Here is a 27959-nt window from a genome sequence, read left to right as displayed (position 1 = left end):
TGGGTTATTTAGAATTTTGATGTCTAATTTCTTGGGTTCTTTATATATTTTGGAGCTAAGTCCTTTGTCTAATGTGGGGGTTGGTGAAGATCTTTTCCCATTCAGCAGGCTGTTTTTTGTTTTTTTGTTTTTTGTTTGTTTGTTTTTTTTTTTTTTTTGTCTTATAGACTGTGTTCTTTGCTTTACAGAAGCTTCTCAGTTTCAGGAGGTCCCATTTATTTATTGATGCTCCCAGTGTCTGTGCTAGCTAGTGAATACTAGCTCTAAACAAAGGATATTGAGCCTATAGTTCATGATCCTAGAGAGGCCAAGTAATAATGTGAACCCAAAGAAAAACATATATAGATCTACCTGGAAATTGGAAACAGACAAGTTTGCCTGACAAAATAGGGAGCATAGGGGTGGGGGGAAAAGGGAAGGTGGAAGGGGAAGAAGAGAGTAGAAGGAGAGGAGTGAGGAGAACTTGAGGGAATGGGATGGAGGAAGAACAGAGATGAGAGCAAAGAGATATCTTGATTGAGGGAGCCATTATGGGGTTAGCAAGAAATCTGGCTCTAGAGAAATTCCCAGGAATCCACAAGGATGACCCCAGCTAGGACCCTAAGTAATAGAGGAAAGGGGGTCCGATCTTGATTTTCCCTGTAGTCAGACGGATGAATATCTTAAATATCACCATAGAACCTTCATCCAGCAACTGGTGGAAACAGAGGCAGAGACCAGCAGTGGTCTCTGGGCTGAGCTGGGCTGAGCTCCCAAAGTCCAGTTGAAGAGTGGGAGGAGTGAGAATATGAACAAAGAGGTCAAGACTATGATGGGGACACACACTGAAACAGTCTACCTGGGCTAATGGGAGCTCACCAACTTCACCCAGACTGGGAAGGACCAAGCATGGGACCAAACTTGACCCTCTGAATGTGGTTGACAGTTGCATGGCTGGGGCAGACTGAGGGGCCACTGTCAGTGGCACCAGGATTTATCCTTACTGCATGTACTGGCTTTTTATGAACATACTCTCTTTGGATGGATGCCTTGTTCAGCCTAGATATAGTAGGGAGGGCCTTGGAGCTTCCCCAAAGCAATGTCCCTTACCTTCTCTGAGGATTGGATGGGGGTGGGGTGGGAGGGTATGTGGAGGGAATGGGAGGAGGGGAGGGAGCAGGAAAGGATACAGAGAAGATCCTCCTGCCTCATACTCTTCTGGCTGGGAATAGTCGGTGCTTGATTGTTCGTGCTTCTGGTGAAGATTACAGAACACAAACAGAACCAGCGAGGACCACATCCTTCTCCAACCCAAGTGCTTGGTGATGATGTTGATCTGCAAGGTCTTTGGACACCACAGAAATCTTCAGGTTCCCCCTCAAATGGTTCTCGGTGCTCATCCGATTTCTCTCCCCACCTGCAGAATGGGCTCTGCTTTGCATATTTTCTGAAAATTCTTCTTGTTGGCTTCTTCCACCCATTTCTCCAGCAGGGGCTGCAGCTTTCATGTGTTCTTGAAGCTAATCTGCAGGTCCTCAAAGCAGTAAATGGTTGTCTGATTGAATACCTTTTTAAAAGGAATGCCCAGGGTGAGCACCATTGTCAGCCTGAGTGTACCCCAGGGTGACCCTTTTCTGCTTTGGCTGCTTGGCAAAATGATCTAGTTCTTTCTTCAGGGCCATCATGTCCTGTGACTCATCAGGACTTTGTTCTATCTTCTCTACCTTCATGGCATGATGGAGGAAGGTCATTGGCTAATAAAGGAACTGCCTTGGCCCATTTTATTGGTTAGAAGATAGGTGGGAGGAGTAAACAGAACAGAACGCTGGGAGGAAGAGGAAGTGAGCTCAGACTCCACAGCTCTCCTCTCGGGAGCAGACGCCTGAGAGAGATGCCATGCCCCTCTCCCGAGCAGACACACGCCATGAAGCTCCGACCCAGGATGGACTAGGCTAGAATCTTCCCGGTAAGACTGGTTCTCACAGATTATTAGAGATGGGTTGATCAGGATATCAGAATTAGCCAGTAAGGGCTAGAGCTTAAAGGGCCAAGCAGTGTTTAAATGAATACAGTTTGTGTGTTGTTATTTCGGGGCATAAGCTAGCCATGTGGGCAACCGGGGTGCTGGGGACACAGCCCCGCCGCTCATATTACTACAATGGCACTGTGGTGGATAGGACATGGACCACGAGATGGCCCCTCCACTCTGACTCCTGTATGGCCTTCAAGCTGCAAAGTTTCTGGGCCAGCTTGGGGAATTAGGTCTACTCCAACCTGAGATCCACACTAGGCTGTCCCTCCACAAAACTCATATAGCAGCAGACATGGGGATATCCCCAACACCTCTGAGCCTGGCCCAAGTATTGGCCAGCTAGCAAGCCCTGGGAACTTAGCCAGGTCCAAGGGTCCACCCAGTCTGGCTCCTGCCCTCCTGATTCATCACCCCCACCTAGTGGGGATGAGAAAACGAAGTCTGACTATGGGGAGGAATGAGAAGGCTTGTTGGGTCTACCTTTGGAAATGTAATCTACCATACTCACCTGCAATAGTGTTTACCTACTTCTAAACCACACTTTGGGAACTGAAATTGTCAGAATCTTGACAGAGGCTATACCAAATACTCTGCCTGCACCTGGAACATTCCCTCACAGCTACCTCGGCATCATCTGTGTGATGACATCAGGAGACATCATTTCTCCACTTGAAGGCATTCACAGCACTAAACTTTTGCAATGCTGTCACAGACTTCCACTTTTACAGTTTATGTTCTGGTTACCTTCAGCTTTAAAGGTTTTAAACCCATTTGTGGTACCCTGGAATAGTAGCTCTATGAAGGTAGTGTAGTAAGAAATTTCATCTCTCACTAACTGCTGTGAGAACCATTTTTCCTGTCAAATGTAGTTCGTTCTGTGGTAAGGGTGTTTCTGAACCTCTTCCCTTCGTGCAGATTAGTCAGTCATGTCAGAGTGAGACTTCCCTTCCACCAATGGGATGAGACTTTCCTCCCACCAATGGGATAAGATTTCCCTTCCACCAATGGGATGAGACTTCCCTCCCACCAATGGGATGAGACTTCCCTCTTACCAATGGGGTGAGACTCAGTCACCACCTATGTCTAAAATAAAAGATAGGAGCCATCTTGGCCCTGGTATGCTTCCTAGCCTACTCTGGGTTTGGGTGCACCCTTTTACAAGAAAGAACGGCCTTGCTGAGCTACCTAAACTTAGTTTGCATGTTTCTTTGTGAGATGCTGAGGTTGGTCTTTGTTTCTGCCAAGCTTTAGCAGTAAAATGGGAAATAATACTTTCCACAGAAATGTGAGGAGGTTCAAGTGTGTGTAGACGTACAAGCAAAACACCCATATACATTAAAAAAAAAAACCTAAAATCATCTGATAAAGTATTTTCATGGCAACTTTTATTCCTCAGCAAACAATATGATATGGTTGGAAGAATTTGGGAACAAAGGGTCATGATTGTCAAGGTTCAGTGACTCCATAAAGACATATGCCTCCAATCTCACCATATTTACCTAGAACCTGCTTAGTTGCTTAATTACTCTGTGCCCCAGTGATTTCCAATAAATGCAATGTGATCATTATTGGTTTTATTAATTTCTCCACAGTGAAATGAGAAGTTTCAGTAAACCAGTGACTTTAAGCATCCTTAGACCCTTAACTTTTTAAAATTTGTTTTGTAAATTGGCATACCATGTCATAGGCTTCCTTATGAGATTTTCATACTGTGTTCTTACTGATCCTCTTCTCCACTTTTCCCTTCTGTATCTCTGCTCATTTTCTACTTTTATGTCATATGTACCCTATTACTACCCTCTTCTCACCTTCCCAGATTCTCTATTATGACTCCCTTTCCTCTCATGATCCTCTGTAGGAAGAGTTTGTGGTTGATGAATATGATCACATAGATTTCTCCCAGACTTGGACATCTATTTAAAATACAGCTACTTCAGCATCTTTGACTATGTGTATATGAAAACCAAGACTATGAAATGATCTCAAGTACTCCACGTACACGAAAAAGTCAAAGGGACAAGAAGTGATTAGAGGAAACCAATAATCTTATACTTAATTTGTGTGTCTTGGAGGAGAGCGACGTTGCTTTCACCTGGACGACGCCTTCCACGAGGAAAATCTCTAGAGAAAAAAAATGCTCTCAGCTTTTCTGGCTCTCGCTTAGTGTTAGGGATGAGACACAGGTGAAAGTCAGTCCTTCCACTAGCTCCTAAATAAGTTTTATTTCAAAAAGAGTTGGTATGTGGCCAAAATGGCTACACTACCTGTATTCAGTAGGAGTATGTATGAGCAGGTGTGAGACTTTGGTGATTCATCAATTTGCCTTGTGGAGTCTCAGATCTGAGTTTAGCGTCATCTCAAGGTTTATGTAAGGAGGTGAGTCTTTAATTTTGTGTTTATGAGTCTTTCTGAAGTAGCAGGTCTCAGGTGTGTTTGGGTCCAACCCAGGCGTAATGTAGAGTCTACTCCCGTGGAAGCGGTTGTGCCTGTGTCTGGTGTCGGGGGAGGGGCTCTTTCAATTCGGAGAAAGGTAAGTGCGTGGTTCTGACCACGTGGGAAGAGGTGCAGGCGGCAGGTGTGCTAGCGCGGACGTCAAGGCGACGGCGCCGCAGGGGCCAGAGGAGCTGCGTGCAGCCTGCAGGGGGCGCCGCCCGGGGCGATTTGGTTGCGGCGCCTGCCCAGCAGGGCATTTCCGCTCCGCCTCCCGGAGCGCTCCCCGCGATCCTCTTGGCCGAGTGCAGGTGAGATTCTGAGCGGGCTGGGACAGGGAGCCTGGGGCGGCTGAGATTCAGTCACCAGCCAGCGGAGCGTGGGTCGCTAGTGTCCCTGCTGGTGCGGGGGCCGGGCGGGCAGAACCCGCGGGGCGGGGAGCTAGTTTGACCCCGGAACCCCGCCGGGGACGGCCCACGTGATGGACGCGATGGCCACGGCGGGAGACGCAGACCGGAGACGCTGGCCTCAGCGGAGCGGCTGCTCGCTGCTCGCTGCTGGTGGGACGCATGGCTCCAGCAGGTAGCTTAAGAGCCTAAGTGGAATGAGGCTGTTTTCAAAAGTTCTGCTTTTTAGTTTTAGGTGTTTCTTATGCGTGTGGAGACCAAAACTTGCAAAAGAATTCAAAACCAACTTCTGTGGGTCACTTTCTGGTCTTAGATTCTTTTGGAACCATTAATAACATTTGGAACTTTGGAGATTCTTGCCTTTGAATTCTCGTCATGGTTTTCATTGCTGTTCACTCTATTAGCCAGTTATAACGGCATACATAGCCTTGCTCAAAACCCATCAGAGGTGTGCATGTGTTTTAACTTAGCTTAACTCCAAGCTCAGTTTATTCGTGTTGAAGAAATAAGGAAACAAAGTAGAATAGGAGCCATTTTTTTTAAAAGAGTAAGCTGAAGGTCCCGGTAAGAAATCATGTGTTAAAAATAAATGCCATCATTGAATCAATTGGAATTACCTCTGAGAGGTAAGTCTTGTGTACACACATACTTATTTTCTGCTCGTTGAAGGCTTTTTCCTGCCCTGGTTCCTGTAATTGAAGTGCTAACGTGAGGAGCCCTGCAGTTTGGCCGCCTTTTCCTGACCCGGCTCCCAGGAGAAGCCAGAAAGAAGTCCCTGAGTAAGGAGACCAGTCTTCTCCAATGAAGAACATTTGTCTTTAAAAGCTTAGTTTGCAAAGTTAATGGGTGGCTTGTTAATGGGTGGCTTTTTGTACCGAACTTTTTTTTTTTTTAACTAGTAAACTTTACTAACCATAACCTTAAGCATACAAAAAGCCCAAGGTTGGATCTCCAGCACTGGAAAACAAAGTTGGGATTGGATATGTAGCTCAGTTGTAAACTGCCACCTTGCTATGTGAGAGGGTGAGATGGAATCTTACTAATGGCCCTTTGAGGTGATCTTGGATAGTGGGTGGGCTGTGTGTGTATAGAACCACAACCCTGCAATCGTTCATTTTTAAGGTAATATGTTCAAGCCAAGTGTGGCGGCTTCTGCCTGTAATCCTAGCACCCAGAAGATTGAAGCAAACCATCCTCAGCTATGAAAGACCTTATGTCAAGAAATAACCGCTCCCCACCAACGTGTTCTTTTCACCTTATTGAGTGAGAGCTTTTGAGAGCTCCAGTTCTGTCAATGCTTGAAAAGGACTCATTGCATAACTTTTTATTGTACCCTCCACCCTATAAACTAGTGCTGTCATGTTTGGAGAGGGATATGGCCCATGGGAGGAAGCAATAGAAGGACTGCATCAAAGATCTTAGCAGTCTTCTGTAGAACATTCCCCATCTGGATCCAATAGATATTAGAAATTTTATTCAGAGAGCCTGAGCTAACCATGACTACCCAGCATCTTGACTGACAAATCATTCTTCAGTCAAAGGCTGCTCTGTATTGTTGATGGAACAGCTCTGGGAAGGACAGCCTTGCTTAGGTTGCAGGCCTAACCCCTGGAACCCAGAGCTGTGTAGGCACTGGTTACTTTGTGAGGTATTGTTGCGCTCCCTCGGCTGAGTTCACTGAAAAGGCTAGTTGTTCAAAGTCTCTGGGGTTTTATGACATTAAGTCAATAGATATTATCAGTAGTTTGGGAAGGACGAAGGGAAAGGCCATGTGCTATTGGAGTGAATGCACGGGACACAGCAAAGGTCTTTTGGGGCTAAACTTTGAGCAGAGAGTGACTTTTTTTTGGGGGGGGGGTTGGTTTTTCGAGACAGGGTTTCTCTGTGGCTTTGGAGCCTGTCCTGGAACTAGCTCTTGTAGACCAGGCTGGTCTCGAACTCACAAAGATCCGCCTGCCTCTGCCTCCCAAGTGCTGGGATTAAAGGCGTGGAGGAATGGGACAATGACATTTCTGGTTTTAGATACCATGAGCAAAAGACAGGATGGAAATATGAAACTTCAGAAAGAGCAAGGGAGCCAACAGGTGTGTTAAGACTGCCTGGATCTAGGGACATCTGAACCAGATCATACTGAGGAAGGAAAAGCTCTCTGATGTTAAGTTCTGTTTTTTATTAAGGTTCTGATTTTCCTTTTCAGTTGGAAAAATTTTAACCAAATGTGAAAGCATAGAAGTAATCCAATAAACTTCCAGATAGCCACTAAATAGATGTCATGATTCTATCCAGCCTGATATGCATTCTTCCCAGTGTCTGTTCATTTAAGACTGGAGATGTAGCTCAGTGGTAGAGCACCTGCCTGGCGTTTGCAGGGTTCTTCCTGGGTTTTACCCTCAACACTACAAGATAAAAAAAACCTGATTTAAAGCAGTTTATTCTAGATAGTATAACAGTTCTCCTTTAAATAATTAGGTTAGGTTTGTACCTCCAAAGAAAGAACTTTTTCTTCTGGGACCAAAAAGTCATCATCACTTCTTAGCAGATTACCTCAAAATGCTCAAATTTTTATGTGAGTTTGTTTAAAATATTGTGCAAATAAATGATATCTGTTGATTGACCCTTTTAGGCAGGCAGAGATTTAGCAACCTTTCCCTGTAAAGGGGCAAATACAAATTCAGAATTTGCAGGCCCTGAAGTTTTTATATAAATGCCTACCTCTGGAGCTGCAATATAAAAGTAGTCATGGTATATACATATTAAATGTGCATAACTATACTCAAATAATGTTTATTTTCTGGGTTGGGTGTGTGTGTGTGTGCGCGCGCTGCTATTTAAAATTCCCTGCAAGGTTCAACTTACCCTGGTAGGCTGACTTAGATCTGGACAGTTCATGAGTTCCTTCTTTCCTTTTTTCTTTATAAAAAAAATTATGTATTGGGCCGGGCGATGGTGGCGCACGCCTTTAATCCCAGCACTCGGGAGGCAGAGGCAGGCGGATCTCTGTGAGTTCGAGGCCAGCCTGGTCTACAAGAGCTAGTTCCAGGACAGGAACCAAAAGCTACAGAGAAACCCTGTCTCGAAAAATCAAAAAAAAAAATTATTTATTATGTATATGTGTGTGAAAGTCAGAGGAAAGCTTAGGGGAGTCGGTTCTTCCTTCCACAACACGATTCCAGGGCTTGAACTCAGACTGTCGTGCTTGGTGGCAAGTACCTTTACTCACTGAGCTGTTTCTGGCTTCCCATGGTTTGCATTCATGTCATTGATTTATTGGTATCTAATTAGACAACTTGGTTACTGCCAAGATATGAGTGCCATTATTGCACCCTTAGGACGCTCTTGCCTGTTGAAATCTCAATCTGTTGGTCATTGTTGGGGTTATAGGTGTCACAGCTATGTAAGATTTTTGGTTGCTCCTCCTCTGGCAGTTTGTATAGTACCTTCAGGCACTGTGAAAGCTAGTCCTTAGAGAGGAGGCTTTCAGGTCACATCCATCTCAGATTTTCTGATTCCTGTGTCCAAAGCAGGTGGTGTCTTTAGCAATAAGGACTTGCCTTCAACCTCTGGGAGGTAACCAAGGGCAACAGAAACAGCTTGTATTGTTTTGGGAGTCTCTTGAACTCTTCTTGACTCAAAAGGGGCTTCCCGATGCTGGGTACTAGAAATTTTGCTAGAAATCTGTGGATCCTGATGATGTTGGATTCCCCTCTGTATGCTATGAATATGTTTTATTATGATTGGTTAATAAAGAATCTGCTTCAGCCTGTAGCAGGGCAGAATATAGCCAGTCTGGAAGAGATACATAGAGAGAGTAGGTGGAGTCAGAGAGATGCCATGTAGATGTAGCTGCCAAAGGAGATAGATGCCAGATCCTTACCAGTAAGCCACGGCCTGTCCCGATACATAGATTTTTAAAATTTATTTATTTATTAAAGATTTCTGTCTCTTCCCCGCCACCGCCTCCCATTTCCCTCCCCCTCCCCCAATCAAGTCCCCCTCCCTCGTCAGCCCAAAGAGCAATCAGGGTTCCCTGCCCTGTGGGAAGTGCGATTCATAGGTTAATAGAAATGGATAATTCAAGATGTAAGAAATATGCCTAGCTAGAACTATGTCTGAATTATTATAATATTAATATAGTTTCTATGTTATTATTGGGTCTGGGCGTATGGGAAATGAAGGAGCAGCCTCTGCCTACATCCTGAGAGAAGCATTGTCAGCCCAAGTGGCATAACTCCTTTTAAATTATATAAAATTAGTGTTATTTTCCCCCTCCTCCCTTTCCTACTATACTGCTGTGTACCCCTGTGTATGTACACAAGAGACCAAAGAGGGCAGAAGATGGTAACATTCCCTGGAGCTGTAGTTGCTGGCAGCTGTAAGAAGCAGGCCAACTCTGGTGCCAGGAACCAAACGCAGGTCCTCTGGAAGAACAGCAAGTGCTCTTGCTGCCCTGTCGTCTCTCCAGCCCCAGCGGAAGGGCAGGGGAGAGAGAAAAGGAAGGCGTTAATGTGTTTATCCGAGGAACCCTCTTCTGATACAGTGATGTTAATCCATTGATGTGGGCAGACCCTATGACTCACCTCTAAAGCTCCTCTCCCAACACCTATATTGGGGGTTAACTTTCTAGCACATGAATTTTGGGGACACCATCATAGCAGAGGAAACATTTAAATGACAACAATCTGGGTCCACCTATACAACCTGTTAGCATTCTAGGAAACAGGTAGAAGCTGTTGATTCTGTCACGGCCCCACAGCTGTGGGTGTCTTCCGTTTTGTCCTGGTGGTATAATCGCTGGGCGTCTGTTTGACTCGATTACATTCCACATTATTTGGCCTTGAACTGTCTATTTTTATGTATTTCTGCCCCTCTGCTGGACCTCAGCTTCCAGTTAGATAAGAATGACTACACTTTCTTCATTCCTTTTGGCCCTAGTACCTTCCATATCGCAAAGAGTAGGAAGAGGTGAAATTTTGAATAGGTCTGAGGAGAGTAGAAGTACCAGACATTGTCCATTTGTTCAAATCATCACATCTGCTTTTAAAAGTTAATGACCCTTTCATCTTACTCATATAGCAATAGAAGTGTGTGTGTGTGTGTGTTTATCTTAGGTATTTTTCTATTGCTGTGATAAGACACCAGGACCAAGGTAACTTATTTTTAAAAAGGTTTATTTGAGGCTTACAGTTTCTACGATCATCATGGCAGAGAACATGGTAGCAGGAAGGCAGGCGTGGTGCTGGATCAGTAGCTGAGGGCTCACATCTTGATCCACAAGCAGAAGGCAGAGATCTCTGACTGCAAATGGCATGGGCTTTTGAAACCTCAAAGCATGCCTCCCCCTGACACATCTCTTCCAAAAAGGCTATGCCTCCTAATCATTCCCAAATAGTCCTACCAACTGGGGACTAAGTACTTAAGCATATGAACCTGTGAGGACCTTTCTCAAACCATCATGTGGAAGGGAAGCTTTTATTACTCTATCCTTGGGAATCTGATACCTGCTTCTTGCTCCTGAAAGTTTCTATACCCATGTACTGCCCCAAGTCCACCCTGTGCACATAACTCAAGACACAAATCTAAAGAAAAAAAGTATAGACCACTAACTCTCAATTCTACTTACTATTATGAAAATTGCTTTATAAAGTCAGATGTGATAGCGCATTCCTCCAGTCCCACCCTCAGGAGGCAGAGGTAGATGGATCTCTGAGTTTGAAGCAAGCCTGGTCTGCATAGCAAGCTCCAGGACAGCCAGGACTATGTAAAAATGCCTTTAAAAAAAAAGAAAAATGAGGCTGGGCGGTGGTGGCGCACGCCTTTAATTCCAGCACTTGGGAGGCAGAGGCAGGTGGATCTCTGTGAGTTCGAGACCAGCCTGGTCTACAAGAGCTAGTTCCAGGACAGGCTCCAAAAAAACCACAGAGAAACCCTGTCTTGAAAAAGCAAAAAATAAATAAATAAATAAATAAATGGCTTATGGACTTGTGTGGATAGACACCAGCTTTGGCAGTTTGTAGGCCCTGTTGCCTAGGTGTTCTGTTCTGAAAGTATTTTTCTGTGCCAGTGTGTTCAAGCCTGTTTTCTTCTATTAGGTTCAGTGTATCTGGTTTTATGTTGAGGTCTTTGATGCACTTCTACTTAAGTCTTGTGCCGGGTGGTAATTATGGATCTATATACATTCTTCTACATGTAGACATCCACTTACACAAGCACCATTTGTTGAAGATTCTTTCTTTTTTCCAGTGTGTATTTCTGGCTCCTTTATCAAAAAGCAGGTGTACGCAGGTGTATGCATTTATGTCTCGGTCTTCATTTTGATTCCACCAACCAACATTTTTTAATGCCAGTACCATGTGGTTTTTATTACTATAGCTCTGTTGTACAACTTGAAATTGAGAATGGTGAGACCTCCAGCAGTTCTTTCATTGTTCAGGATTGTTTTAGTTATCCTAGGTTTCTTGGGTTTCTAAGTTTTGTTTTGTTTTTCATATGAAGTTGAGAATAGTCATTTCAAGGTGTGTTAAAAATTGTGTTGAAATTTTAATGGGGATTGCATTGACTCTGTAGATTTCTTTTGGTAGGATGGCCATTTTTTACTATATTAATCCTACTAATCCATGAGCATGGAAGATCTTTTCATCTTCTGGTATTTTCTTCATTTCTTTCACTTGCTTGGTTAGAGTTACCCCAAGATATTTTTATATTATTTGAAGCAATTGTGAATAGTATTGTTTCCCTATTTCTTTCTCAGTCTGTCATTTGTATATAGGAGGGCTACTGATTTTTTTTTTTGAGTTAATTTTGTATGCAGTTACTTTGCTTGAAGTGTTTATCAGCTGTAGGACTTTCCTGGTGAAATTTTTAGTGTGACTTATGTATGATAATAGCATCTGCAAATAATGATACTTTGATTTCTTCCTAATTTGTATCCCTTGATCTCCTTCAGTTGTCTTATTGCATTAGCTAGAACTTCAAGTACTATGTTGAATAAATATGGAGAGAGTGGACAACCTTATCTTGTTTCTGATTTTAGTGGAATTGCTTTGAGTTTCAACATCAAATTTAATTTGATGTTGGCTATTGGCTTGCTATAAACTGCCTTTATTATGTTATGGTATGTCCCCTGTACCCCTAATCTCCCCAGGATTTTTATTATAAAGTGCTGTTGGATTTTGTTAAAGGTCTTTTCTGCATCTAATAAGAAGGTCAAATTTTTTTCCAGTTTGTTTATATGATGGATTATATTTATTGATTTTTGTATATTGAACCATCCTTGTATCTCTGGGATGAAGCCTACTTGATCATGATGGTTGATCTTTTTGATGTGTTCTTAGATTTGGTTTGCAAGTATTTCTTTGAGTGCTTTTTTGCATGTTCATAAAGGAAAATTGTCTGCAATTCTCTTTCTTTGTTGGGTCTTTATGTGGTTTGGGTATCCAGGTGACTGACTGTGACCTCATAAAATGAATTGGGTAATGTTCCTTCTGTTTCCATTTTGTGAGGTAATTTGAAGAGTATTGGTGTGTTAACACTTTGAAAATCTGGTAGAATTCTGCAATAAAATCATCTAGCCCTGGGCCTTTCTTTGTTTGGGAGAATTTTAATGACTGCTTCTATTTCACTAGGAGTTATAGGTCTGTTTAAATTGTTTATTTGATATTGATTTAACTTTTGTAAGTGGTACCTATCAAGAAAATTAGCCATTTCTTTTAAATTTTCCAGTTTAGTGGAGTATAGGTTTTTAAAGCATGTCCTTATGATCTCTGGATTTCAATCATCAGTGATGGTTGTTATTTCCCCCTTTTTGTTTCTGACTTTGTTAATTTTGACATTCTCTTTTCATCATTTAGTTAGTTTGGATAAAGGTTTGTCTATCTTGTTTGTTTTCTCAAAGAACCAACTCTGTTTCATTGATTCTTTGTATTATTCTATTTCTATTTTGTTGATTTCAACCCTGAGTTTATTTCTTGCCAATCTGCTGCTCTTGGGTGTGATGACTCCTTTTTGTTATAGACCTTTCAGGTGTGCTGTTAAGTTGCTAGTCTGAGATCCTCTCTAGTTTTTTATGTAGGTACTTAGTACTGTGAATTTGTGTAAATGGAAGTTTCTTGTCCCAACCACACAGTCCCAGATATCCAGCAGCAACGTCCCAAATTACCACACAGAGGTTTATACTAATCAGCTCAGCTGATAGCTCAGGCTTATTACTAGCTAACTCTTACACTTAAATTAAACCATATTTCTTATCTATGATTTGCCAAATGACTCATGGCTTGTTATCTTATTTTCTATACATCCTGCTGTAGTAATAAGGGCGGCGGGGCTGCGTCCCCAGCACCCCAGCCGCCCGCACGGCTAGCTTTACCTGAAATAACAACACACAAACTGTATTCATTTAAACACTGCTTGGCCCTTTAGCTCTAGCCCTTACTGGCTAATTCTGATATCCCGATCAACCCATCTCTAATAATCTGTGAGAACCGGTCTTACCGGGAAGATTCTAGCCTAGTCCATCCTGGGTCGGAGCTTCATGGCGTGTGTCTGCCCGGGAGTGGGGCATGGTGTCTCTCTGAGGCGTCTGCTCCCGAGAGGAGAGCTGTGGAGTCTGAGCTCACTTCCTCTTCCTCCCAGCATTTTGTTCTGTTTACTCCACCCACAGGGCCAAGCAGTTTCTTTATTGCTTAACCAATGAAATCAACAGATTGATATATGACACTCCCACATCATCCTGCTTCCTCAGAAGCTGGCTGGCTGGTGTCTTCTGACTCCCCCCTTCCTCATTTGTCATTGTCATTCTTGGTTTAGTTTTCCTGTTTAGCTATTGGCCAATCAGCTTGTTTATTAAATCAATCATAGTGACATATATTCACACAGTGTACAGAAGAATTATTCCATAGCAAAGCTGCCTCTTAGAACCCCTTCATTGTATCCCATAAATTCGGGTTTACTATAAATTCATTTCTTATCTCTGTCTTGACTCATTTTTTATTCAATAGAGAGTTGTTCAGTTTCCATGAGTTTGTAAGCTTTTTGTTGTTGCTATCTACCTTTAATCTGTGCCTTTAGTCTATGGTGGTCTGACAGAATGCAGGGGGTTATTTCAGTTTTCTTGTAACTGTTGAGACTTGCCTTATGTCCAAATATGTAGTCAGTTTTGGAGAAAGTTCCATGCAGTGTAGAGAAAAAGGTTTATTCTTTTGTGTTTGGGTGAAATGTTCTGTAAGTAATATGTTAGGTCCATTTAGTTTATAATGTCTGTTAGTTCCAGTATTTCTCTGTTTAGTTTTTGCCTGGATAACCTGTCCATTGGTGAGAATCTGGTACTGAAGTCCCTCACTCTCAGCACGTGAGGGTCAATATGTGATTTAAGCTGTATCAGCATTTCTTTTACAAACATGGTACCCTTGTGTTTGGGGCATAGATGTTAAGAATTGAAATGTCATCTTTGTGGATTTTTCCTTTGATGCATATAAAGTGTCTTTCCCTATTTCTTTTGGTTAGTTTTGATTTGAAGTTGATTTTATTAGATATTAAAATGACTACACCAGCTTACTTCTTAGGTCCATTTGCTTGAAATATCTCTTTCCAACCCTTGCTCCTGAGGTAATATCTGTGCAGGATGTTGAGGTGTGTTTCTTGAATGCAGCAGAAAAATGGATTTTGTTTTTATATCCATTCTGATAGTGTGTGTCTTTTTATTAGGGGGTTGAGACCTTTGATATTGAGAAATATCAATGACTGATTGTTGATTTTTGTTATTTTGTTGTTGTTAGTGGTGTGTGTGTGTGTGTGTGTGTGTGTGTTTGCTCACGCTTTTGATTTTTTGGCTGAGAGTATACCCTGTGTTTTCATGGGTGTAGTTTGTTGGAGTTTTCCTTCTTGCACCTTCTATAGGGCTAGATTTGTATATATTGTTTAAATTAGGCTTTATCAGAGAATATCTTTTTTTTCCATCTAGGGTGATTGAAAGTTTTGCTGGGTGTAGTAGTTTGAACTGGCATCCGTGGTCTCTCAGAGTCTGCAGGACATTTGCCTAGGCTGTTTTTGGCCTTTAGAGTCTCTATTGAGAAGTCGAATATAATCCTAATAATATAATCCTAATAATTTATATATTACATGTCCTTTTCCCTTGCATCTTTTAATGTTCTTTGTATGTTTAGTGTTTTTATTATTATGTGCTGAGGAGATTTTCCTGGAACTTGCCCTCTATACCAGGCTGGCTTTGAACTCACAGAGATCCACCTGCCTTAGCCTCCTGAGTGCTGAGATTAAAGGCATGCACCACCACCACACAGTTTTCCTGTATTCCTTTAAGGGATTTACTCATTTCTTCTTTAAGATCTCTATCACCTTCATATAGTCAGTTTTAAGGTCTTTTTTCTTGTGTTTCAGCTGTTGGAATACTCAGGGCCTGCAGTGGTGGGATAGCTGGACTTAGTAGAGACATATTTCCCTGACAGTTCTTATGTTTTTATGCAGGCATCTAGTCATCTAGGTCTAGAATTTGCCTTTGTGGGGTAGATGTTTTGTTCCCCTTTTCTGTTTCCTCTGTGGATTTGCAGAGAGTGTGATGGCTGTTGCCTGGTAGGGTGCCTCTTGGCTATGTGACCTGGAAACGACAACCAGCAGCAGGCCTGAGACAGGGTGGTACTTGGTGGTTTGTTCTAAGATGGACGAACAGGCATGTCTACCTAGTGTGAGATTCTAAGTTGTATTCAATATGCCTTTAGTAGTGTAAGTGGAGTTTCAAGTGATATCTTTTGATTGTATTTGGTGTTTGTTATGTTTCAAATATGACCTCCATAGAATAGGTCCATGTATTTGAACACCTTGTCCTCATTACTGTTTTGGGAGGTTGCAGAACCTTTAAAGGGGGCATAGATAGAAGAAGTGAGTAGCTTGGGAGTAGGGAATGAACCTTGAGGCCTGTGCCTGGATGTAGTCAAGCAACTTCACACTCTTTCCGGTCAAAAACTACTACTGCCTTCCCCCATTGTGATGCACTGCATCCCTCAAACTATCAGTCGCAATGAATGTTTCCTACCTTAATATGCTGTGTCAGGTGTTTGTTCACCACAACGAGTTACTAACATGGTGATTATCTAAGTGTTCCTGTTGATTGTCCTGTGTTGAGCCTAGCTAGCTACTATAGAGCCAATGTTCCCTCCCCTTGAGCCTTGCTTTTCTTGGCCAGGACCACCCATCCCTGCTAGTAACCAAGAGCTTGAACTCCATGAAGTTACTTGGCTCTCTGTCCTAAAGAAATTGACTGGTAGCTTCTAAATAGAGATCACATTTGGCAGACTGCCTAGAGCCTCGCTTGTGTTTTTCATTTCTTCACTTTGAGTAGGTCATACTTCTAAGTAGAAGAGTTGTTTAAGTGGGTTAAATTCTTATCTTTCTCAGGTACTGGTAATAAACCACCTACAGAGTGACCGTGTGCGATATTTTAGGTAATAAACTACCTAGAGGTGTAGAGAATGACCTTGTGCGATACTGTAAGTTGCTCCCCCAGGTTTCTTCTGACTTGGTTTTTCTGTTGACAATGCAGAGTTTATGTTTGATTGCGCTGGTAAAATGGCTCACCAGTAGCACATGCCTACCCTTGAAGGCTTGAGTTTGAGCCCAGAACACACACATTCACAGTGTTACCATACTTGAGCTGCCCTTGAAAAATAAAACAGTGTTGTAGTGTAGATATTCCTATTTCAAAAGTTGGAGTACTTCTAACAAAAAGTTTCAGAATTCAAAGGAGTCATGCTGCAGGAAAATGAAGGAAAGGGAGAACAGTCTGGGCAAGGATGGCCTTCCTGCCCGAGTTGGCCCAGAGAAAACAGCAGAGCTCTTCGGGCAGAGGCAGGCTGAAAATTACCTACCTGCAGCCAGACCTCAGTGCCCATTTCCCTGTATCTCCCACTAACAGAGGGTGAGTTAGAACAAGACATGGATTGTTAGCTCACCCCTCCACCCCCGCCTTTGACCAGAGTGTTTGTGCCAGGCAGAGTAAACACATTCTGAGCCCTTGTCAAGTGTAAGTTAAACGCATGCTCCCCTCCAGTAGCCTGGAAAATAGTCCAAAAGCCAGGTCCTCTGCTGTTTCTTAGCCAAGTGTGGGCAGTCACTACTTAGTCAGCAGTTAGCATGCATGGGTGGGGCCCTGGGTGAGTGAAGAAAGCATGGTACCCATGCACCTGCATTCGTAGCTCTCCTGCTGGCCTAGACTCGGCCTCCTTCCCTGGAGCCTCCATAGCAGCTGCAGAGGAACATGTCTTACTCTGCTTCAGAAAGTGATAGGCTTTAACAGGGCAGCACAGTCCATTTCAGAAAGACTGCAGGAACTCCTTGCTCGTGGGAAATCTGCAGGTGAGATGAGGAAACTCTGCTTCTGATTAGGGATTAGGAGGCCTGTTGAATTCCCTGATACACTGGCAAAGGCACGGGACCAATGGCCTGCAAGCTCCCTCCCCTTTCTTGTGCCCATAGTTTTTATTTTTTAAATAGGGTGGTTATAGTCCATGATGGCCTTGAATTTGCAGTCTTTCTTTATGAGCCAGAGTTCTGGAGTTCTAGGTGTGTACCACTCTTCCTGACTCGCTGGTAGTTTTCTGTATCAACTGTTTATTAATGTGCACACAAAGTGGTTTTCACAATAGCTACCACTGTGGAATCACCTGGGTCAAGCTGGAGAGTGTCCCTGTGCGAGCCGCTCCCCACCTTGCTGAGATGGATCTCATTTCAGGCTCAGCTGTCTGAACATGCCTGCCTGGGTACCGGGCGCCTGCCTGACTCGCCCACCTCCTAGGATCTGGATCGCTTAGCTCTCTTTTGTTTGGCCTCTGGTGGGTGTTGACCAGCAGTGATGCCAGAGACTAGCAAAAACTGAGTGAGATGCCTGTAGGTTTACACCTAGACTGTGTTGCACACTGGATGTTTAAAGGCCCCACACTTGTGTGGCCTGGACCATGAACCGGAGAGTGGAACTGAAGCCAAGACCAGCAGTCTCAAAGTGGCCAACCCATTGATTTAGGTTGAGCTGCAGGTGGCGCCAGTGGGTAATTGGCACTTTCCGAGGTCTGGAGCTGCCTGCTCAGCCTGTTGACAGGAGTCTGGCTGCTGAACCACCTGCTGGAACAGCAGGAGCCAGCATGTTTCCATTCCATTGTACCTGGCCTGTATGCACAAGGCTCCTTCCAGGGTCAGTGTTTGGCCATTTTTCCAGTCACTTTCATACTCAGAATGGACAAAGTGAAGAGAAGACTGTCTGTACTGTTCGTCACTGTACTTTGAAGATGGTATATAACTGCCTTAAGGTTTTAAAGTTATACACACACACACAAGCAGGGGGAGCATGTGTACCACAACATGCATGTAGAGGTCTGGATTTGGTTCTGTCCGTCTACCACATGGTTCCCAGGCATCAAACTCTGGTCATTAGGTTTGGTGTCAGGGACCTTTCTTTACCTTTACTTGCTGAGTCTTTAACACAGCATGAAAAACATTAAAAATTCACAGAATGGTTGCCAAAGCCATATTTGTGTAGGCCATTGTGACATCGGGGTCATAAGGGTTTGTTTTCCCAGACCCGCAAGTGTCTGGAGCTTTGAACACACCAGCAGGTCAAAGGCAACCAGTGCTACCAGTGTGAGGACAGTGTCTGGTGGTCTCCTTTCCGGGGCAGTGGTAAAGTTGGTGAGGCTGGCTGCAGCAGGAAGGTCTTGTCTTTACTATAAAGAACCGAGCAAGCAACCAAATAAGAGCATCAAAGCATCTGCAGGATGTGTCCAGCCCTCCCTGGCACGATGCCCAGGACCTCAGTGCCTGCTCCTGCTCACAGGCCAGGGCCAGGTTTAAAGTTCACAACATCTTGTTTTCTCACCTGTTTCCTACAGTTCTAAGAGGCTTGTTGATAATTAATGAGTAACTATATCAGGCACCCATCCTTTACTCCAAGATAAATAGGGTTACTGTGGGTGTATTTGTGTGTGCCCCAGGCCACTGGATGGTGGTGTTGGCATTTAGTAGAGTTGGTAAAGACAAAGGCTGTGGTTGGCATTGTTGGGTTGTGATCACTGTGCCTGCCTTTTGTGAACTTGGTGCAGCCGACTTTGACCCAGGTGGTCGGTAATAGAAGTGAGTGAAGACACCGTTTATAATTGCTGTGCTGCAGGTCTGCAGCACAGGAGTTCCTGGTTCTGGAAAGACTCCCACAGCAGTGCTATCTAACGGCGTAAATGAATGCAGACAGATTGTAAAAATATATATACAGCTTTAATGGAGAAATAGCCTTACAGAACCACCGTTCCCAGGGAGACCAGGAAAGCAGAAGCGAGCGGAGTGCGACTAGCCAGATTTATAGGTAAACATTAGCCCAAGGCGAACACGCCCCCTAAGGGGTGGGACACTTGTTCCTAGCACAGTCTTCACTTGACAACTGGCAAATTGCTGGTGGCTTGATTTGTCACGTGAAGAAACTGAAGCGCTGACATCCTGAGTGCACTAGCACCTCTTTGTGTCACTAAATGTTGATACAAACAGCATGGATGTTTTATTGAAGGTTCTTCTTATGCTAGAGGGTGACATCCATTTAAAATCCTTTAGAAAACTAATGTTAGAAGACTTTACACCTTAGTCCTTGTCTTATTTGGCTCACTGCTGCGTGTTTTATGTGTGGACTGAACATGTGCAATAGTGACGATGTGGACTACCTTAAGTCCAAATCCTGCCTTTGACACTCTTGCCACCAGGCAGCTAGTGATAAACATCAGTCAGGACAACAGTTATGCAAAGGCCTTAGAATCATTTCAATTCTGCTTTGGTGATAAAATATGAAACTTGATGGATTGTTCTACAGGAAAGCAAACTGCTGAGTGACAGCATTTCAGACAGCACCCAGTCAGATGGATATTTTTTGGTGTTTTTGGTTTTTAAATATTAATAATGTTAACTAGCCAGGTTTTGCTGAGCTAAAGCATTTGGAGACACTGAGCCTATTCTTCCTTTGGGCTGACTTCTGGACAAACATACTATTCCAGGTTCTAACAACGTTTGAGACAAAGGTTGTGCTTTGGGCTCAATCCTCAGTCCTGACACTGCAGGCCTACACTTGGTCCTTACTATATCTGTGACGTCATCCACAGAGACACTGCATACATGTACGCAGTTCAGGCTCTGGAGCTCCCAGCGGTGTGTGGCTGTCTAGGTCTGGGAGTTGGGCTTACTTCATAGGACACATCTGTGAGAATGAAGACAGCAGCATATGGCACAGACCCTGCTTCCCTCAGTTTGCAAAGAGGAAGGCAGTCCTTCCTCAGACATGAAGCCTTACCCATCCCCCGGCCAATGTCATGTGTCTACCTAGCCCCTCTTGTGCATCTAGCTGCTCTTTGGGTCTTTAATTTATTCACTTTGACAAATAACCTCTTGGTCATACAACAGTTCACTCTCAACTTGCTTCTCTGATTCAAAGTGAACATGAGTGCCTTAATCCTCTAATGGGAATTAATTGCTTGTTCCAGTGCTTAACTCTGATCCTTTCCCAATCCCCACAGGGACAAGTTGCTTCCTGAAGGATCTGTGTGTATTGTTCAAAACATAATCAGAAAAGGTAATGTTTTTCTCATGAAAGAAGCCAGAAATGTAGAACATTCATTTTGTACTCTATGGTCGCATTCTCAAACTGATTTTATATTAGAAAGGATTCATTTACCAAATGCTTGTGAGAAAAACTAGCCTCTCTTGCATAGTGTTTCGTTTTTTTTACAGATGTAAGCTATTTTCTTTAGAAGGAAATTGCAGAGTTTCTGCAGTTTAAAGTAGAAAACCACTGTCCATATCATGATTCCATGGTATAGTGTCCCCTTCCTGAGACTGCTTCTTGGTTCAAAAACCACTACTTGATAAGGCTTGAATCCCTCTCCCACCAAAAACATTTACCATAACTCTCTCAGAAGCTTGGTTGAGAACCCTGTAGTAATTAGCCTTTGTAGGAAGGAGGAGCTGGGGAAATGAGAGGGCAAGGCCATTGGATTCTTATAACTGGCAGTCAGTGGTCAATAACTCATTGGCAAACACTATGAACCCCAGTTTTTTAAAAAGGAGAAAGTAGAAGCTCAGAGACTTAATTTTTTCAAAAATCTACATTTGCTGCGTTTAGGTTGTAACTGGCTCTGTCTCTTGAACTGCCCCGCTGTGGGTGTCCTGGCTGATGCTCCCTGGGGAGCCAAGGTTCACATTGTGTCTGATGCAGCAGAGCTCTTGTCCTGGAGTGTTGTGGTTCCGGCCGACTTGGGGCTGTCTACTTACCATTCACCAAGACAAACAGCCATCCTTGTTCTATGCGTTCCACCCCTTATAAAACTAAGTTCTTGCACTTTTACACAGGACTGACTTAATCCAATATCATGGAAAGAACTAGCATTGCACAGTGTCTGGGAGGGGCATGACTTGGAAAGCAGCATCCCTTTTCACTGTGGTCATCCCTAGGGGCCAGAAGCATCAGCGCAGGGCACTCCTGTCCCTGCTAGGGACTGTACATTTTTCTTTTTGCTTCTTTCTTTTTTTCCTTTGTTTGAGAACTCTCTGTTCAGATGCTTGTCCCATTTTTTGAATTGGTCATTTTTGAATCCTTTACATATTAATGGATATTAATTCTCTCTTAGATATGTAGGTGGCAAAGATTCCCATTCTGTGGGCTTCCTCTGTTTATTGTTTCTTTAGCTGTGCAGAAGTTTTTAGTTTTGTAAAGTCCTACTTGTCAGTTGTTGGCCTTATCCTTGGGCAAATTCCCTACACCTCCATCATGTAGGGTACTGCCTGTGTTTCTTTTAGCAACTTCACTCTTTCCACTTTCATGTTTGGGTCCTTGATCCGTGTGGGGTTAGTGTTCATGCAAGGTTACAACTGTGTGGATGTTAGTTTTTCCAGCACCATTTGTTGAAGATACTTTCTTTTCTCAAGTCTAAGTTGGCATATTTGTCAAATAGTAAATGGCTGAAGTTACATATACTCACTTTTAGGTTTTCAGTTTTGTTCCATTGGTCTCTTCTTATGCAAGTACCGTGTTTTTATTACTATGGGTTGTAATATAGCTTCAAATCTGGACCGTCAGTTCCTCCAGCATTGTTATTTTTGCTGTGGATTGTTTTGACTGAGGCCTTTTGTGGTTTCATATGAATTATAGGATCTTTCTATTTCTGTGAATAATGAAATGAGGATTTTTATTGAATTGAATCTGTAAATAGTTTTTGATAAAATGGTCATTGTCTACTAATTCATGAGCAAGAACTGTCTTTCCATTTTCTAGTGTCTTTATCTTTTTCTTCAGAGGTTTAAAGTGTTCACTGTAGAGGTTCTTCATTTCCTTAGTGAGGTTTATTTCTAGATATTTTAATTTCTTTGATGCTATTGTGAATAGGAACATGTCTATGATTTCTCTGCATGTGTGTTGTTAGTGTATAGAAAAGGGCGTGTATGTGTGTGTGCGCATGCATGCAAGTTGATTCTGTATTCTCTCACATTGCTGAATTTATTGTTTCTAGTTTTCTGGTAGAATTTTGGTGATCTGCTAATGTATAATATCAATATTAGTTCATCTGCAAATAGGGATAGCTTGACATCGTTCCCCATTTGTATTTTTTGGGTTCCTTCTGTTTTTTTCCCTTTTTGTTCCAGCCAGTACTTTGAGCTCAATATTGAAAGGAAGTGAAGATACTGGACTGCACTGTCTCATTTCTGACTTCAGGGAGATTGCTTTAAGCCTTTCTTCATTTAAGAGAAGTTGACTGTGGATTTATCATATTTAACTTCTATTGTGCTGAGATATTTCCTCTAGTCATACATTCTCTAGGACTTTTATAATAAAGGTATGTTGGATTTTGTCAACCTTTTCTGCATTAGTCTGCATTGAGAATCATGTGATTTTTTTCTTTTACGTCCACTTATGTGGTTTGTTGAATTTATTCACTTATGTTGAGCTATCCTATATTTCAGGGGAAAAGCAAAGTTGGTCATGGTGTATGATCTTTTCATATATGTCGAAATTCTGTTCATAAGTATTTTATTGAACTTTTTTGAGTCTGTGTTCATCAGATCTATTGGCCTATAGGTTTCTTTTGTTTCTGTTTTTGGAAGTGATAGAAGGGTTTGGACTGGGAGTACTTTGCTTTCTTTTCTTTTTTCCTTTTTCTTAATAGTTTAAGGATTGGCTATAGGTCTTCTTTGAAAGTCTGGTAGAATTCTGCTGTGCAAAGGTCTGGAAGGATACTTATTACTATTTCAATCTCCTCTTTTTTTTAGATCTCTTTTTTAAGATTTATTTATCATGTGTACAGCATTCCTTCCATGTGTGTCCGCATGCCAGAAAGGGGTGCCAGTTCTCATTACAGATGGCTGTGAGCCACCATGTGGTTGCTGAGAATTGAACTCAGGACCTCTGGAAGAGCAGTCAGTGCTCTTAACCACTGAGCCATCTCTCCAGCCCTGATATAGATCTCTTTAGGTTGTTTACTTCTTTAATTTGGGTGTTTGGCTAAATGTAGACATTCATCAATTTCTTAGTTTTTTCAGGCTAATGAAATATAGGTTTTTAAAGTATTCCTTTATAACACTCTTGAGTTTCTTTAGTGTCTGTGATGTTTCCCTGCTCATTTCTGATTCTTTTTATTTGAATTCTCTTATTTCTTTCCATTTGTTGAACTTTGATTCATCTTCTGAAAGAACCAGCTCTTAACAGAACCAGCTCTTAATTTGTTGATTGTTTTTTTCCTTTGTTTCTATGTCTTTGATTTCTGCTCTTTTTATTCTTGCCATGAGTTTGGATTAGGTTTGTTCTTATTTTCCAGCTTTTGTAGTTGCATCACAAAGCTACTTTTTTGTGTTCTTTCTGATTTTTTTATTTTTTGGAGGGGTGGCAGTGAGAGAAGGTCTCTCTACATAGCCCAGTCTAACTAACCTGGAACTCTATGTACCTCTGCCTCCAGAGTGCTTGGATTAAAGGCATAGTCCACCATGCCTTTAATTTTAATGCAGACATTTATAGGAGCTGTACTTTGCCCTTGTAGGAATGCTTTCAGGGTGTTACATTTTCATTTTCACTTAGTTCCAGGAAATTATTTCTTTCTTGATTTCCTCTTCGGCCCATTATCATTCAGGTAATGAGGTTTTAATCTCCACTAGTGTATGTACTTACTAGAGATTTTTTTGCTGTCAGTTTTATGTTGTGTCAGATAGGATACAAGGATTGATTTCAACCTTCTTGGATTTATAAAGTGTTTTTTGTCCCAGGATGTGGTCCATTTTAGAAAAGCTTCCATGTACTATTAAGTAGAATGTATATTCTTTGGTGTTTGGGTAGAATATTTTATAAAATCTGATCTTTCACTGTTTTGTCCAGATGACCTGTTGGGGTGGTTTGAATGAGAATGGCCTTCCAGAGACTCATACATTTGTATGTTAGGGGAAGATTAGGAGGTATGTCCTTGTTGGAGGAAGCCTGCCACTGGAGGCGGGACTTTGAGGTTTCAAAATCCCATGTCAGACTCTCTCTCTGCCTCCAACCTGTGGATAAGATGTAAATTCTCAGCTACTATTCCAGCCAGTGCCAAACCTACCTGCCTGCCACCAGGTTCCCCACAACGATGATCTTGAACTAACTCTCTGAAACTGTAAGCAAACCCCTAGTTAAATGCCTTCTTTTATAAACTGTCTTGGCCATGGTGTTTCTTCACAGCAATAGAATAGTAACTAAGATGCCTGTCTATTAGAAAAATTGCTATATTGAAATCATCTACTATTAATGGGTTTATATTAATCTGTGTCTTTAAATCCCACTAGTAGAAATGAAATTTTATGAAATTAGGCACCCCAGAATTTGGTGCATATGTTTAGGATAATAATGTCATCTTAGCTGTTTCTTGAGAAGAATGAAGGTTCCTCTTTCTCTCTTCTGCTTAGTATGTTGTGGCAGTATTAGGGCAGTGACACACGCTTGCTTTCAGGTCTAATCTGATGGGAGCACTTTTGTCCACCCTCTAACTCAGTGCCTATCTTTAAAACTGAGTTGTTTCTTGTAGGCATTTAATGGATTTTTGTTTCTTGATCCATTCAGTTAGCTTGTGTCTTTTGATTGAGGCATTCATAAAGTTACTATTAAAACATGTGTGGTAAGCCGGGCGATGGTGGCGCACGCCTTTAATCCCAGCACTCGGGAGGCAGAGGCAGGCGGATCTCTGTGAGTTCGAGACCAGCCTGGTCTACAGAGCTAGTTCCAGGACAGGCTCCAAAGCCACAGAGAAACCCTGTCTCGAAAAACCAAAAAAAAAAAAAAAAAAAAAAAAAAGTGTGGTATTGCAGTCATTGTGTTATTTTTGTGTTTTGTTCTCATTGATAATCTGTGTTTTAATAATAGTCATTTTGCATTTCTTAGACTTGCTCCTGTGTTTGCATTTTCAAGCCATATTTTACACAGAGGCAGTGTCCCAGACTTAAGGGAATGTTAGTTTTACATGGAGCCAAGGTTGCTGTTGTGAGTAATCATGAATTGTCTTTGCCTTCTAAGACAGTGGTTCTGTGATTCATGATAGTACCAATGAAATAATTTTATGGTTGGGGGTCACCACACAATATGAGGAACTGTATTTAAAGGGTCACAGCGTTAGGAAGGTTGAGAACCACTGTTCTAAGACTTTGAGAAGGAAAGCTATGGGCCCACAGGTTTTGCTGGGTCTTAAGTTTCAGGACCAGAATGTAACTGTGTTCCTGAGACCTTGGTTTCCCCAGAATCTGGGATCCAGGTTCTTATTTATATTTGTTTCTCCTTATTTATAATACTTGCTGTGTGGACTTCAAAGCTAATGATGTAAGAAAGTGGCCAGCCTTCAGGAGTTGGTCCCTGACTGGGCTGTTCCTGTCTGACAGACAACTTCTCGGCTGAACACCTTCTTGCAGTCAGTAATGACAGTGTGTGGCTGATCTCACCTGGGATCTCAGTGCCACCAAAGTGCAGGGGTCCAGTGTAGCTGCTCATCCAGGCATGCATGCTTTCACAAGTTAACACGGCAGCCTGGCCAACGTCCTTTTCTGGTGGTACCTTGGCTTCCACTAGGTGGTGCGGGGCCTGTGTTCTGAAACAGACTGGTATCACAGAGACCTGAGTGAGCCACTTGTGATCCCAAGTCAATGGAAGAAAGGCTTTCTTTTCTATTCCAGCCCCACCTGACATGATCAGGGGCTGCCTGCATATCATATGCGGGCTGTGCTTGAGATCTTTGTAAGACCTGTATCAGTCTACCTGATGGTACAGAGTGGCTGACATGCCTGCTCTTCCTTCCTTAGCATTGCTATGGGTGCTGTTTGCCAGTTGTAGTGGTAATCTAATACCAGCTATTCAGAATGCTGAGGCAGGAGGATCACTTGAGCTCCAAGTGCTTAAAAACACATGGAAGAACATCATGTTGCTTAGTGAGTATTCCTCTAAGTCACACCCCAGCTCAGATTTTGTGTCTCACCAGATAGTCTTGGCTGACCTTGAGCTTGCTATGCCAGGCCAGCCTGGAACTCAGAGATCTACCTGAGGTAAAGGTGTGTGCCCACATACCATGCCCCCAGCCCAGATTTTTGAAGTCGGTAATATTTGCTCCTCTTCTAGGTTCAGGATTGCAAACTCCAGGACAGGCTGGCCTAATGCCTCTTTCAGTTCTTTTAAATAACTAGAGAAAGCATTTCATGACACAGGCACCTTACCCAGGAAGCTGGCTTCTCTTCCTGACAAGTAGTGAATGTAGTGGTGCTGCCTTAAGTCTGGAGGAGGCCATGAGGGAGCTCCTCACCTGCTGACACAGTGCCTGCTTGCTCTCTCCTTCATAGTGCCTGCAGCTAGATGGCTCACGTCTTCGTGTACGGCACCCTGAAACGAGGCCAACCCAACCACAAAGTGATGCTGGACCAGTCACATGGCTCAGCAGCCTTCCAAGGCCGGGGCTGCACACTTGAGTCCTTCCCATTGGTGATCGCTGGCGAGCACAACATACCATGGCTGTTACACCTGCCGGGAAAGGGCCACTGTGTGGCAGGTGAGATCTACAAGGTGGATGAACAGATGCTGAGCTTCCTGGATGACTTCGAAGGCTGCCCCAGCATGTACCAGCGCAGGGCCCTGCAAGTGCAGGTGCTTGAGTGGGAGGGTGCCGATGACCCTGGGGACAGGCTCCAGTGCTTTGTGTACAGTACAGCCACCTATGCCCCTGAGTGGCTGCATCTCCCCTACCATAAAAACTATGATTCTGAGGGCCCGCACGGGCTGCGCTACAACCCCCGGGAAAGCAGGTGAGGGGCCCAGTGGTTGCCTGGCTCAACATCTGTCTATAAAATACGTTGACAAAAGGTCTTTGACACAAATTTTGCAAATGCTCTAATCCGATGTTACTATTGCTTGCTATTCAAGGGAGCTTTTGGGCTTGCAGCTAGCTACTAGGTGAGAGACACGCTGAGATGAAGTCCCCTAAATGTCAGTTACAGGGCACCTGGTTCTCCTTTTTTGCTTTGCTTTGCTCCAAAGATGGCATCTCCTGTGACCAGAGACCCGGCTGCAGTTGAATCTCAGAAACTGAATGTATTGATTCCCACATACGAAATCTAGAAGGAAGTGATGGGAAATGCTGGTTTGGGATGGCTCCGTGGAAAAATACCCTGAAGAAAAGCACCTAGACTATGTATTCCATCACCCATTATACTTTCCAGATCACAAACAAACTATTAAAACAGCCATTAAAATAGAAGTATGTTGTTTGGTCCTTTTTATGTACTTACTTGATTGAAGGTGTTTTTCAGTCTGATTCAGTGAAGTCAAGAGTAGTGACTTGCTGGGAGACAGCTGAGCCCTCAGACTTTATATTGTTGATGGGTACCTAGCTCTCGGCAGCCTTGCCCATCTCTGCCACCTGAAGGTGCAGCCTTTGGGGGTAGGCCTTTCAGAAAAACCAACACATTAGTAATTTGTTCCTCAGGCCCTGACAGAAGGCTTTGCTCCCAAATACAAACAACACTTAATGTTGGGAAGCCGCGAAGTACCAATTACCTCCACCTCCATCTGATAATCTGTCAGCACACGATTCTGCTGC

The 27959-nt window shown here is 43.1% G+C and overlaps 1 protein-coding gene and 1 pseudogene across 7 annotated transcripts; one reads left to right on the top strand and one right to left on the bottom strand.

Moving 5' to 3' along the window:
• Nucleotides 1-347: 347 nt before the first annotated feature.
• Nucleotides 348-4701, bottom strand: LOC121463463 (annotated as a pseudogene).
• On the top strand, nucleotides 4604-27617 carry Ggact (gamma-glutamylamine cyclotransferase). Of its 7 annotated transcripts, none has more exons than XM_041663323.1 (4): nucleotides 4691-4752; nucleotides 20394-20449; nucleotides 26707-27165; nucleotides 27352-27617. In XM_041663323.1, exons 3-4 carry the CDS (start codon nucleotides 26720-26722, stop codon nucleotides 27476-27478), a joined length of 573 nt encoding a protein of 190 aa, XP_041519257.1. In that variant the 5' UTR covers nucleotides 4691-4752; nucleotides 20394-20449; nucleotides 26707-26719; the 3' UTR covers nucleotides 27479-27617. The 7 variants fall into 7 exon arrangements, with proteins under 7 accessions (XP_041519273.1, XP_041519256.1, XP_041519282.1 ...); XM_041663324.1 differs by lacking the exon at nucleotides 20394-20449 and adding an exon at nucleotides 5518-5627 and having other exon boundaries at nucleotides 4695-4752; XM_041663339.1 differs by lacking the exon at nucleotides 20394-20449 and having other exon boundaries at nucleotides 4604-4752; nucleotides 27358-27617.
• Nucleotides 27618-27959: the final 342 nt, after the last annotated feature.

This window comes from Microtus oregoni, unplaced genomic scaffold, assembly GCF_018167655.1.
Source record: "Microtus oregoni isolate MIOR12 unplaced genomic scaffold, Mior012 000001F_ref0000356, whole genome shotgun sequence".
In the NCBI taxonomy this organism is placed as follows: Eukaryota; Metazoa; Chordata; class Mammalia; order Rodentia; family Cricetidae; genus Microtus; species Microtus oregoni.
This window is presented reverse-complemented; position numbering and strand designations above follow the sequence as displayed.